This window comes from Centruroides vittatus, unplaced genomic scaffold, assembly GCF_030686945.1.
Source record: "Centruroides vittatus isolate TY-2023 unplaced genomic scaffold, ASM3068694v2 contig_401, whole genome shotgun sequence".
Taxonomy (NCBI): domain Eukaryota; kingdom Metazoa; phylum Arthropoda; class Arachnida; order Scorpiones; family Buthidae; genus Centruroides; species Centruroides vittatus.
The window spans coordinates 1,516,548-1,531,465 of NW_027122216.1; the positions used below are offsets into that span (position 1 = coordinate 1,516,548).

Sequence of the window (14,918 nt, forward strand, 5' to 3'; positions counted from 1 at the left end):
TCGTCCTATTTATTAACGAGTGAAGGCGTATTTGAATTTCTGTTACGTGAATTGAGAAATTTGAAAACTAAAATTAATTCTAAGTTGTTAGTTACATGCTGTAGAGGTACGAATTCAAGAGAGAAGACAAACGGGATTAGTAACACTTCTCCTTTATTTACAAAAGCCATAGAACGTTTGGATAAAGTCGTCTAGCGTATTTTTTTGCCACTAATTGCAAAATCTGATATCATTAAGTTATCTGGACAAATATTATCGAGATTATATCCAAATTATTGTATGGAAGATGGCTGCAATGATGAAAAAGTGGCATAGAAGAAAATCAAGTCATAGCTTTAAAAAATGCTATGGAAAAATAAATACATAAATATCTTCAAGAACCTGAAGAAGTGATTCATCCAGCTCTAAGACACTAAAAAAGGAATTTTTATTATTATTAAAGGAAATTCAGCTTTAATTAAAACGAAATATAGCCACATCTGGTTAACCACAATTGCTGAATAATTCTGAATAATGCATTGCCGAAAACGATTCGAATACCGAGAAATTTTTTCCATTATTTCTAATGCGAAAAGTACGCGGTATTCGAGTCGTTTTCAAATTGATACAAATTTCCTCAAATGATAATACAATAAAACGCTGCAATAATCCATACCTGCCAATTAAACATTACAAACTCCAATTACTTTGTTTCTAAACTAAACACTTAGAGTAATAAAATCATTAAAGGATAGGCCTGTGTTTGTTGATTGTATAATTATTCCTTCTAGGAATTGTATATTAACTGCGTTTTCTGTAATATGTACTAAACAGCAGCGAAAATGCTGATATTTCGACTTCACAGAATTATAAAGAAGTTACGGGCAATTGAGGTTCTTAATTACGTGTAATTTCCTATCATAAATTGGGATTCTTGTCCCTCAATTTAATAGATTTATACAAGAAGCCCAATTTACGATAGTTTGAATTAAGAAGATTTGCAAAAATGCCAAAAATTCACAAAAAAACCAAAAAAGTACAATAAAATTAGCCTCGAGATGATTCTAAAAATTACGCCAGTAGTGCATAATTATCTCACATTAAGAGACAAAGCGAGATAAAAGAGCCTGACATTGGCTATTACAAAACAAGGCTCCGACTCAATTTGTGCTCTAATTTAATTTTTGTTGCTTTTTAAAACAATTACTACAATGTAAAAAAACTACTAAACTACTGATATCGATAATTAAAGTTGTGTTTTATTTATACGCAAAAATATTTTGACGACTGGTACGATTATAAACGACGAAAATCTCGGCTGGTGCTATATTAACGTAATAAAACGGGCTATCTTGACTATGGTAAGTAAGACCACACAATTGTATACGTTCGATATTAAATTAATCTACTATAACGAACCGTTTAGAATAAGCCCATTAGATTAGTCAGATTAGACATAAAATAACGATCAGTATGAGAACATAAAAAGCATTATCTAAAAATATTCATATTTGTTTTTCTTAAATCTTTAATACCTATAAAGAATATTCCATTTACATAAATGTCGGGACCACTGACCAGATTCTGATGTTGTTCAAAATGTACCAACTTGAAAATACGAACTCAACCTCAGTGTCCCAAACTTTCAATGATGTTTACGTCAAGTTGTGGCTAAATGATATCCAGGACGAAAAGGTTTGGCTTGTCGTTACAGATCAAGCATCTTACTTGTTTTCAGCATTCTCAAATTTGAAGTGCATCTACAACAACCTAAAGCTTGCGACTTGTCTTACACCGAGTATGTGAACGTATTCGTGTAAAATATAGCAAGGCCAACGACTTCATTTCGAAATGAAAATGGTTCTTCTCAAGTGCCCTAGTCAGGAACGCTTGTACCAAGACGTAACTGGACTGCCATTACCACCCAGTCCAGTGGTCACCCATTGGGAGTCTTGAATAAACAGTGTGGTATTCATTCTACTGCGAGGACTGCTGAAAAGCATTGATTTTCTCAAACTTCCTCCTAGCGTTTCTGCTACCGTCGACAGTGTCAAGAAACTGGTCGCTGATCCAGTAGTGACGACAGAGCTCTACTCCGTGCATTCGCACAAGTTTTTGGTGGATACAATCACGGAGCTGGAAAGATATGAAACTGAAATGCGGGATCAGTGAAATGTTGAAGTCAGGCGTTTGATATACTGGACGGTTTTGTCCTGGACAAACTCAGATCTAGTTTATCAAAAAATCCCGATTTAAACAATATTTTGGATTACACTGAACAAGAATTCCGGGTAAAAATGAAACATGTCCCCTTAGTCTCGGTCGACGTAAAAACATTTTTTTCCTTACATAAAGACATTCTATCTTCCAAACGAAAAATATTCACTTTTAAGAACATTGAAATGATTACTGTTGTAAATTACAATGCTCATCTTTGTGTGTAAATTGCAATAAACGACTATGTAGTTTGTAAATATAATACTTCTTGTTAATTTTGTCTTAATAATACAGCATTTAAAAGCACCCAAACTAGCACCCAAAACGGAGAAAAAAGCACCCAATCCATTCTAAAAATGCACCCAAAAATCCGAACCTTAGTTATAAGCTATTTGTCTTATGGAGTAATCATGTAAGTTACTTAATGGGAAGCACTGTCCGGAGTGTTGATTGTGGAAAAATTAGTGGCTAATTTTCTATTACGTTACTAAATCATTTTCGCCTTTGATTTTTGCCGCGTTTCTTTTGACGACACGTTACAGTACACGTCTGTTTGTTTATATTATGTTAACTTTCCTTCTAAACAAGGACGATACCAAGGACGGTTATCAACTGACAAAAACCACCTTTCGGAATAAATTAATTTTGCAAACAAGTCGTATAGTTAATTCTGTCAAATTAACTCGGATTCATCATGAAATGAATCTTTGAAAGTAGGGATAACATCAGAATATGGTTGTTACCACTTTCAAAATTTCCGTAAATTTAACCTTTATAAGAAAAAATAATAAATAATATTTTTAATAATTAATGACATCTTCACAATGCCGGGCTGCAATTTTTAATCATATTTTTTAACTTATTTAAAATATACTTTCTCGATCTCAAATTAGTAGTGTCTTGCCCCTGTACATCATACTTTTCCTGATAACAACAGAATGATGCTGGTCATCTATGTAACTCCATTCTGGGAAAAATTTTTGAATTGAAATCTGGCTTAGCCTGGAAGTTCGGGCATAGTTAATCGGATTTCTTACTCTTAAGCTTTCCATATCTGCTCTCGACTTTCATCTAACCGTTCTCGAGATTAAGAACAGACACACAGACGACAATGAAATTTATAGGTCTACAATTTTTTTCAAATTGCAGCCCATTAATGAAATTGGTATCATTTTAAGTACAATAGCATTAAAAGGAAAAAATGCGAATGTCGCAGAATAATATAACTTATTTTCAATTTTTGTATGCGAATTTTATACGAATTTATTGATAATTCGATATTTCGTTTTATGCATTAACCTTGCTTTTTCAAACAGAATAAAATTAAAAATTTATTTTAAGATTTTAGTTATTCATTTTCTAAACTATGCGTCTATTTATATAAAGAACAAGGTCAAGTACAAAAAAAAATAAATTTTTGCCTCTTTTTTCAGTGTTTATATGGCCTAAATATATTTTCTATGTAATAACATTCGTGTGTTTTAATAACACAAGAATATTATTACATAGCGATTGATAATGATATGAAAACAAACTTTTTAAGTTAAACATGTGGCGATTTAACTAGAAATACGAGAATTTTCGACAGGTATTATATATTTATTAGTTTTGTTTATCTATCAACACTTATAGAACATAGAATGAATTCTAGAAGAGTCTGTTGTTTTCAAACACTCCTTTTATATCAAAATTTAACAAAATTAATATCTTTAAGTCATATAATTTTTTAGTATATTTTGATTTTGAAGGATAAAGTCGTATCTAACGTCCATTTTGAAATTAAAAACAATTACTACATCAACTGTTTAACAGTCGATATAGAATCGAAACCACGTTAAAAGATATATTATAGAATAAAGAAAATACGAATATTTACATAAGAGACATTTAAAAAATTAAAATTAGAAAAAGGACGAATTAGTAAATGAATGTGTTTTGAAACTAATTACGCATTCGCGCCTAGAAAAAAACAAAACAAGAAAGCATTATCCAATGAAAGATAAAGCTTATGCAATCTACGTTTTCTACTTGCCAAAACCTTGGTGATTCAAGGGTAGAAAGTTATATTTGGGGTGTCGTGTAGCTTTCTTAATTACAAAATGTATAGAAGAAGAGTACACAACGATGTAAGTAGTTTTCTTATTATTATTATTATTATTCAAATTTTTATTATTTTATGAGAAAAATGTGAATTAGTACATCGCTATCTTTTATAGGCTTTATACAAAACTTTACGAAAACCTACGGAGAATAAAGTTAATATTTTGTATCGTACAATACCGGAATCAAGAATAATTCCAAAATGGATGAAAGAAAATTACCTTTCGTGCTCGCGTTTAGATTTATTAAAGATCATAGTAGAGCCTAGAGGTTATTTCGAACTTCCTACAGATCCTTACAACGAAGTTTTTCCAAATATTTATATAGGAGACGGGTAAGTATTATCTATTTTTAAAGACCTTTCAATGTTTATTATACGTAGCACATATTTTTATAACTAAAATCGAATAGAAACTAAAGCTTTATTTTAAGGTTGATGGAACGGAATGGAATGTAAACAATGATTCTGTCAACAAGAACTAATTTTCTCGCCAAATTAATTTTTAAAAAGTTTTAAACGATTTTTTTAATGGTCTTTGAAGAGGGGAAAAAATGTTATATTTTTTTTTAATTAAAGAACTGATTAAAAAGTAATTTCGACTATTTTGTAGTGCAACTGCGATGTGCACTTCATTGTTACGAAGACTGGGAATAACGCACGTTTTGAATGCAGCACAAGGTAAAAATCGTGATCTTTGCTTGGTTAACACATCAGAAGAATTCTATCGTGATAGCGGAATCAATTATTTTGGAATCGAAGCTTTCGACACAATTTCATTTCGGCTGAATGTATATTTTCAAGATGCTGCAAATTTCATTGAGAATGCTCTTTCCTCCGGAGGTAAAGATAAGAAAAATACACTCGTACATTAATTATTACTAAAGATTACACAAAAATTAATTTTAACAATTTGTATATCTTTAATAAAAGTTTACACAGGTAAAATTGAAACTGAGTATTTTAAAATCCTTTGCAGGAAAAGTTTATGTTCATTGCAGAGCAGGAATAAGCAGATCCGCAGCTCTTGTAATTGCTTATTTAATGATAAAACATAGGATGTCAGTACAAGATGCAATACGAAAAATTAAAGAAAACAGAAACATTATTCCCAATGGTGGTTTCTTAAGGCAATTGTGTGAATTAAATGAAGAAATTATGAAAGAAAATGAAAGGCACCTTTCACGTGGAGTTCTTTAACTTTTATGGTAATAGTTTTAATTAATTCTTTTTGTTTATTTAATTTTAAGAAATTTTGTTTTTGAACAGATACAATGATCTAAGAACAAATACCAAGATATATCTTAAAGTGTAAGGCTAATAAATTTAAATTTCTTAAATCGGGCCATTCGAGTATTTTAGACCATTCGCAAATAAATACAATTTTGTGGTGAGTGGGGAGAAAAATAAACACGGGTGTAATCTTACGTCAACAAAGACACACCCTCCCTCCATCATCAGTAATCGTCAAATATAAACGAATCCGATCTACCTCTTCACCTCTCGACTTGAATGGTCCCAATAGCTTGACAATAAGAAACAGTTCAATTTTATATGCTCTGTAACACTTAAATTCACTTATTGTTATTTGTATATATATGTAATGATTACTTTTGTTTCTAAAATAAATAAGATTTAGCTTTATATACTGAATATATCTTATATTTTAGAAACTTTAAACTATTCAAGTGACGTGTTTGAAATTATTATAAAATACTGTAGTCAATAAATACGAAAATAAAACTTTATTAACAGATTTTTTATTGTTTTTTTTTTATATATATATATTGATAAAAATGAAAGCTAAAACAAATATTTATTATAAATTCGTTAAAAAAGGATATTTTTCATTTAAATTCTAATCGTAAAAAGGTATAATTGTTGATATATTTTGACAATCATCAAAATAGCTATAACCAAAGTGATAATCCATCAATTATCATCATATTCATTACAGAAAAGAAGGCTGTTATAGTATATTTTTCTAATTAAGATAATTTCAAATAAGAAAAGTTTATGGAATTTAAGATTTAATTTTTTTATGCATACTCCAATATGAATTTATATAATATTGATATTTAATTTTTTGTTGTCTTTTTAAAAAGATTTTAACTTACAATGTCAATGCTTTTTAAAAAGAATTCAATATCAATAGACTATAACAACACTTATAACAATAAATTACCAGTATTAGTATAATACACTTGAATTATTTTATATTTATTGTATAAACAAAGACTATTTCAAATAGTATTTTGAAACATTTTGATATAATTTGACATCATTTACTATGTCAAATCAAAAATACACATATATTAAATTTATTCAAACTGTGATCCATATAGCTTTATTTATTCACTTTTAAACAATACACATCACAAACTTAGTCATTTATTTGAGATATCTTAAGAGGCTGGAAAAGTTAATTATTAAAAGATTTATTTTGTATTCTCTCAAATAATTAAATTATTAGATAAAATGTTATTGACTATAAACATATAAAAAAATTATTTAAAACAAAAATTATATCAATATTAATCCACTTAATTAAAAAGTCACTAAGTGTAACTTTATGCATGCTTTTTCAAGAAAAAGTTTCTTAGCTTTTTGTCAGATCTTAGTTTATTAACAGAATGATTATTTCTCCTCTCTGTGTGAAAAATGTAATTTTGCATTGAAACAATAATAATTAATTTTATATCATACAAGTCTTTACAATTGGTACAATACCACTATAACACGATGATAATGAAACAATATATTTGAATTGAAATCATAGAAAAATGGGGGGAAATCAATCTTATTTGTTGCAAACCAAGCAAATTTGACTTACAAGCACTTATTCAAAATAACTGATGTAGAAGAGTTTAAATACTGTATATAACTTAGCTGAAAAACAAGTTATGAAACTAAAAAAATTCAAAGTTTTAATATTACGATTTATTCTAAATTATCAGATTAATTTATTTAGCACTTATTGTATGTTTTAGTAATATAATTCAATCAACTGCTTAACAATATTGCCAATTCGTGTGTAAAAAAATTAAAAATTACAAGTATTGTTTTGAAATATAAATCATAATTAAAGAAACAAAAATATTTTTTAAAACCCTAAAAGCAAAGTAATATTTGGTTAAATTTTAAATTATGGACAAAATATTCCAATTCTAACATTTACCACAGGACAGAGCTGCTTCTTACACATTCTTGTACTTTATGAAATGTTTTTCCAGGTATATAAAAGTTATACTCCTGGTCAGTATGTTTCACTACATATACAAAGCATAACCAAGGAGCAACAATTTTTAAAGATAGTAAATAATATCTTAAGAATATAAAATTCAAATTATAAAAGGGGGGAAATTTAATTTTACTGTAGTAAATGAAAATGGTGGAATAATGGTTTAAAAATATGTAATGTTCATAAAATATTAAACTATAATTCTAACGTGCCAACAGGTATAAAACAAGATATTTTCAAAATGTATTTAGATAATATAATACATACACCTACAATTCATCAATATAGAGAAATAAAAATAATTTTATTTTTCTGAATAACTTTATCCTTCTTATTTTGCCTAAGCTATTAGAAAAATAGTTTAAAAATTATAAAAAAAACAAAACAAACATGAAATAAAATATGTAAGCATAGCATATATCACAGGCTTTTTTACAAATATATTATAAAAAGATATTTATAAAAAATAATATTTTAACGATTGCAAAATTAAATAATGAGATTAAAAAATACTACAATTCAGAAACAATAAAAAATAAAAAGATTAAAATATTGAAATGGAAGAAAGCAACACATTTGATAAATTACAATGCAGTTGCAACTTCCTGTGGTATTACATTAAGAAAATGGAAGAAAATTTAAAAAAAAAACACTATCAATGTTACATAATAATGAAACTCAATAATAGCCAAATACAACTGTGGTTGCAAAACAATAAGAGAAAACTCAAAATTATTACAAAAACAAATAAGACATTTTTATTTTTATAAACAAAAAATATCTCTATGTTTTTTATTTGTTTTGTTTATTGTTATGTACTTATTATTAAAAAACTACTGGTAACAGAAAAATGAATTTAAATAGAATTACTAAAAACTGGGGAATATACACAACAGATCCAGAGATATCTCCACCGTAAAGAGTCAAGACAGGAGGGAGTTAAAATAGAAAATCACTTTTTTATATGATAGAAATGTGAAATAATTTGTTAAAAATTTTATATATTTATAAACTTTTTTTGTTGTTTGTGGATGGATTTAAGTTTTTATGAAGTTGTAATACTTTTTGCATTACAATTTGGTGATGTTTGTATATTACAATTTCATAAAAACTTTATATATAAAGCAAAAAACAAAGAAAAGAGTACTGTTGTACTGTATGTTTTTGTAGATTGACTAAAGAATAGTATATATTTTATAAATTGTAATCAAAATGCATTTTTTGAAATACAGAAATGTATGTTGTCCTGCAGAAAACTTTTGGATTCATAATTTTAAATTTAATCAAATAAAGTTACTCCTAGAGATCATTTGTTAATATTTGGTTATTTGTAATGATTATATTACTGAACAAAAATTAACTTGAAACAGATTGTAGTCTTGTATAATGTTACTGAGTACAAGATTAACTAGAAGCATACTCAATTTATAAAATAATATCTCTCTTTTCTATATTACTAGTATGTACTGTACAGTATATAACAATAATAAAGCATATATTATAAATTATGTCACAAAATAATAAAAACTCTACAATATGTTAAGGAAAATAATTTTATTAATTTTAAAAATAAAACAAATATAACAACATTGGTTAATAAAAATTATATCATTACATTTATTAAACTAAAAACAAGAATATGCATTAGAGCCTGTTTCTGCCTGATTAATTTATCAAATTCTTAATTCCTTCTTAACTGAACATAAAATAACAATCAGTATGAGAACATAAAAAGCATTATCTAAAAATATTCATATTTGTTTTTCTTAAATCTTTAATACCTATAAAGAATATTCCATTTACATAAATATAAAATTTCACTAATAATAATGTATCTATAGCGGTAAGCAAATAAAAGTCAGTTACTAAAGAAATAAATGTGATAGCAGTTTATGAAAATAGTTTTATTATAAATGTTTTATGGTTTAGTATTTTATTTTGAATCTAATAAATGTGATTTCATTAAAAATTTCCATTTAGAAAATAAAAGAAATAATGACCAACTTCATTTTTATCAAATGATATACTAATTTATGCATTTCAAAAAATGAATAATAATGAAAAGTAAACATTTATCTTTAACTAAACTTTATTATTTAAGATAATTTCAACTAAATGATCATTTTGTTTGTAAGGAACTTAAAGTTTGTCACTCATTGCAACTCACTGCAAGCAAAACATGTACACAAGATGCACTGCAAAAGGTAAATAAACTAGAAGTGAGGGACTACAATGATGCCATCACCAGGAGAGATATAAACCCTGTAAAAGCTAGCATCAGAGAGGTGATGCTACAACTGGCAGTGACCAGTGACAGAAAAGGATCAGTACTGGTGGTTTTGTTTGTAAGATGATTAATTTGTCTGTCTGTTGTGGAGATAGCTGATATTCCATTACCAGAGTCTTGGGGACTGCTTGTGTACAAGTTTGTTTTGTATATTAGTACTACTGAATGTAAGTGGTTTTGAGTTGTTAAACCTAACTTGTGCTTTTGTTTAGATTCTCCATCATATCAATCCAAATCTTTTGGCACCAGACACTACCTGTTTTCACGACACGACCACAGTCGTCTCGCATTCGATTCAGGTGCTAACTAATGACCGACCCCTACTTACTTTTGTGTGATGTCTTTCCCATTAGGGACCCCAGGCTACATAAGGAAGGAATGTTACATGCTGCATATTTAAATGATCAATTGAAAAATAAAATGCAATCTATTTGACATTGATATTCAGATTTTTCATCAGTCTTACTCAAATTTCTCATCTTGTTATCTTTCAATTCAATGATGCATTTATTTATATATAAAGACAACCATTGAAAATAAATAACTTCAAACATGAGAAAACTTTTTAATGAGAAACAGAAATCTCTAAACATTTTGTAAAAATTAAAAAAAAAAAAAAAAACTTCACCTTTTGATATTTTATATTTCATTCACTAATATGAAATATTTCTCATCTACATGAACTAATTGATGCCATTAATCTAAAATATTTAAGTAATGGAAAATATATTTACACAATAAATATTCTATTTTATTGATCTAATTTTTAAAAATTTTGTTTGTTCCAATAATGAAGAATATTTCTTTATCTTTTAGAATTGAAGATTTAAGAAAACTATCTAATAAATTTATGTTTATGCAACTAAAGAATAATAATTCTTTTTACATAACTGCCTTTATTTGCAGAACCGATGCGTAGAAGTATAAAAAATGAAGAAAATAATCCCTAATTAAAAATTAGGCATTTTTTCTTCATTTCAACATAAGAGATACAGGTCTACTTTTCATTATTTTACTTTTGAATGTTTCAAATACAGTACAGTAGAGCGTCGATAAGTGGAACCAATTGGGGACTGGGGTCCTTCCAGTTAATGATTTGTTCCAGTTTCCGAGTTTCAGACTCCGACTTTGACGAAAAAATACATTAACCTGTCCGATGTTCAAATTTTTCTCCGTTGCATATCGCTTCCTGTTGAATTTTTCTCCGTTGCGTGTCGCTTCGTGTTGAATTTTCGTCGATTTTAAGCCTAACGAAAATTTTTATAATAATCATCGAGGCTATCGTATCGTTAAAAATTATTTCTGCATTTTGTACAAACAAAATAAATATATTAAAGAATATAAAAAACATGAAAATTATACTTTAGAAGTAAATTTAGTATCAAAAACATTCGATTCAGCACGACACAGTCCGACTGAAAATCGTTCCACTTTCCGGCCATTTCACTTACCGACGTTCCACTTATCGACGCTCTACTGTATATCATATGAATAAAGTAAATCTGACTATTATTTCTATTTTAATATTAGAAAGCAAATTTAATAAATCATTATTAAAAATATTTGAGTGTTTTAATTATCGAGAATTGAATTTTACACATTCAGAAAAATGGATTATGTTCTTTTAATACAGAAATCATTCATATAAAAATTCATTAAATTTTTTCCTATTAACTTGAATTTAAAAAATCTGTTGACACTCATCAGGAATAAATGTTTTATAAATTATTTTCACATAACCAACATACCCAAATTCAAAATAAAATGTCTAATTAAATGCATTTTCAAATTATGGAATTAGATTACATAGAACAGTTTTTAAATTTGAAATTTAAAGTCTATGTAGGCCTAATCAAATCCTGTTGTTTTTTGTACATATTCTAAAGAAGCTTGAGTGTAACAAGAGAAAGTGTTTAATTAAACATTTTAAATTTGGGTATTGCTGATTATATGAAAATAATTTTTGAATCATGTAACATTTTTGAATACACTACACAGTACCTTGATCTAGTCCAGCATCGTGTTATTTCTCTGGAAGTAACAATTTTGAGCACAATATGCATATATTATATAAGAAAATAGAAAGATATAAGGGCACACATGTAGCCTACAGGTGCAATCAAAGCATCTATAAACTATTACATAATGGAAAAAACCCAATGAACATTGAGAGAGTGGTATATATATGATCCCAATATGGGATAAAAGGTTCTAGATCTACAAGATGACTGAAAAACGGACGACAGAACACAGATATGACACAGCTCACAAGAAGAGATCCACAGCCCTATCCACATATGCATCAGACAATGGTATTACAGCAAACTTAGATAAGGCATCTATGATAAGATGTGCTATCTCTACTGAACAAATTAAAGAACTGATGCCCTCAAGAACTTTAAAGCTGACCAACATGGATACTGCATTATTTATTCAGAAGAAAAATGCATCTCTCATGCTTGGCAATTGCATTTTGATAAATATTTTTGATTTAATTATGTACACCATCTATACACATATCAGATCAGTTTCAAATTTGAAGTACACCTTGTTCTTTAGACTGAAGATGGTCTTAGAACATTGAAAACAGTGTTTTCAGAGAAGTATAACCTGGTGCTATACTAGATAAAGATACTGTGGTAGTGTATTCTTATTCCTCATCCAGTTTTAGCAAGGTAATTGCTTGTAACATTTTTATATGTTATCTGTACTAAAATTTACTTTGTTCATTTTAATATTTTATCAAAAAATAAAAATTTTGGACTTACATGAAAATTTTCACTCAAATTAACATATTACAGAGTAATAACTCATAATAAGGCTATTCTTTTGAAATAATAACAAATGATTAACATAGATTATAAATTTTATATTTTTATCACATTTATATTCTATCAAAATTATGAACATGAATTATTTTGTGTAGGGAAACATTTACCATCAGTTTTATATTTAAAGTATTTACAATTTTGTTTGATTGTCTATACTACAAAGATAAATTTTTTTTATTATATATTTAGAAAAAAATTTTAACAGTATAAATTGTTATAATTTATTGCAAAAAATGAACTTTTTTTTTTATTTTGTTACAATACATTTTTTAAAAGTAATTTGTTATACTATATTAGTTTTCTGCTATAAATAGGCTAACCAGGCATCTAGCATTTATGCAATTATTAAAGATCTAGCAACACTTTGCATCAGAATATTTGGCACTACTGTATCTATCATCGTCTCAATGAGTCACCATTCTGGAATTTTCTGACATCAGTAAAAGTTAAAGAATGAAATGTAAATAGAATTGAGGCTGACAGTACAAGGGTAGTAATATTTACACATTTCAAAAGGATGTTCCATTTGAAAACCTTTCTCAAGTAGTAGAATTCTTTTTAAACTTATCTAGATCAAATGCACCAACAGAGGATATTTTCATTAATGAATAACCGTGGGCAGACCAAAATAAAATACGTTGGTTAAATATGTTTTATATATATATATAAGTTTTAATAAAAATGAAAAATAGGAAATTCTTTTTAAATCCTATATTATTATTTTAAATCTTAAAATACAGTAATTATATATTTAAATATTTTTTTTACTTAAAAAAATTTATTTAAAATTAAAGCTGAAAAATTGCATTTTGTAATTTTCATTTTTGAATCCTTATTGAGAGGTAGCAAATTGAAAATTGAAATAATGGAAAGTTGTTCTCTTTCCATTTACAATAGCATTGTCAAACTTATACGATAATATATATATATACCATATATAATTATAGACATAAAATTATGTTTAATTTTAACAATTTTGTAATTTTATGTCAGTAATGTACTAACACATACTACAGGAAGCACAGTGAATGCAACTTCCAGGAAGTTGCTTTCACTGTGTTTTTGTTCTTATACAGATACCAAAACACAAGAACATCTGGACAAGTAAAAAATAGGCTTATATTCAGTATGAACTCCATTGTGATCACAGCAATCTGATAGGCACCTTGTTTGCCAAGATGTTTCGCAGAGCTAATCTTGTGTAAGAAGAGAAAATACTCCTATCATTGCAATCTCCAACTCTTCTGTTGTCTGATAGTTTTGATCAACTTTCTTCTTGATGAAGTCCCACAAGGCATTATCTTGCATTGTAAGACCATGAACTCTTTGTGACCATGGGAGAGGTGCTGGAATACTTCAAATCCATAGACAATTTCATTTGTTTAGGAAAAGTTTGTCCTAAACACCAGAAGATACCATAAAATGAGTGGGAGTATTGCTGCATTAGAAGATTATGGTGTTTGCTACTTCTGCCTCTAACAGCAAAGAACAGATTCACTTTCAGAGAATTTCTTCATAACTATCTGATGTGTTTTGGACTATTCTTTTTTTGGTCACGTGAATAAGCATTTGTGGTGCTTATTCACATGACCAAAAAAAGAATGAAAGATGCCCACAAAGCACCAAGATGCTTTGTGGGCATCTTGGTGCTCTGTTTCAGATTCTGCCATGATTCAAGATGGCACTCATACCTTATTCTTGTCCAGAACATCAGTATGTTTTGACATGTAATATGAATAAAAAAAATAAAAGTGATGATTTTCCAGATACCCTGCATATATTAGTTACTATATATCATATAGTATCGCTGTATAAATGTTTAACATATGATTTATAATTTTACTAAGATATAGTTCTGGAGTATACAATAAAGATATAGTAAGGTAAACAAGATATACTAAAATTGCTGCCATGATAGAAATGTCTTAAGGGACTTGATTCTTATGATGAAAAATAGCTAAGACATGTAACTTCTTTGTGCATATTTCATATTTTACAGTTATTAAATTTGCAAAAAAAATTACTGCTTCATTCTTTGATCTCTCTTCACATACAGGGTTGGTTACTTGTCCTCATTTACAGACATCCTTATTTTGGAGTAAAAATTACTTGTCCCATACATTTTGATTTTCACAATATGTATCACATTGTGAAAATACATACTTATATTGCATCCTTGCTTCAAAAGTAACAAAATTACATCTTTTGAGTTATACAGATGGCAGCAAATTAACCATTAACCTTCCATGAGTGTGAAGCATTTCA

The 14,918-nt window shown here is 27.8% G+C and overlaps 1 protein-coding gene across 1 annotated transcript; it reads left to right on the forward strand.

The window, feature by feature from the left end:
• The first annotated feature begins 4,182 nt into the window (after positions 1-4,182).
• Positions 4,183-6,050, forward strand: LOC136976556 (dual specificity protein phosphatase 3-like). The gene is made up of 5 exons (XM_067271890.1): positions 4,183-4,322; positions 4,413-4,630; positions 4,908-5,137; positions 5,274-5,502; positions 5,564-6,050. The coding sequence occupies exons 1-4, from the start codon at positions 4,296-4,298 to the stop codon at positions 5,492-5,494; spliced, it is 696 nt and encodes a 231-aa protein (XP_067127991.1). The 5' UTR covers positions 4,183-4,295; the 3' UTR covers positions 5,495-5,502; positions 5,564-6,050.
• The last annotated feature ends 8,868 nt before the right edge of the window (positions 6,051-14,918 follow it).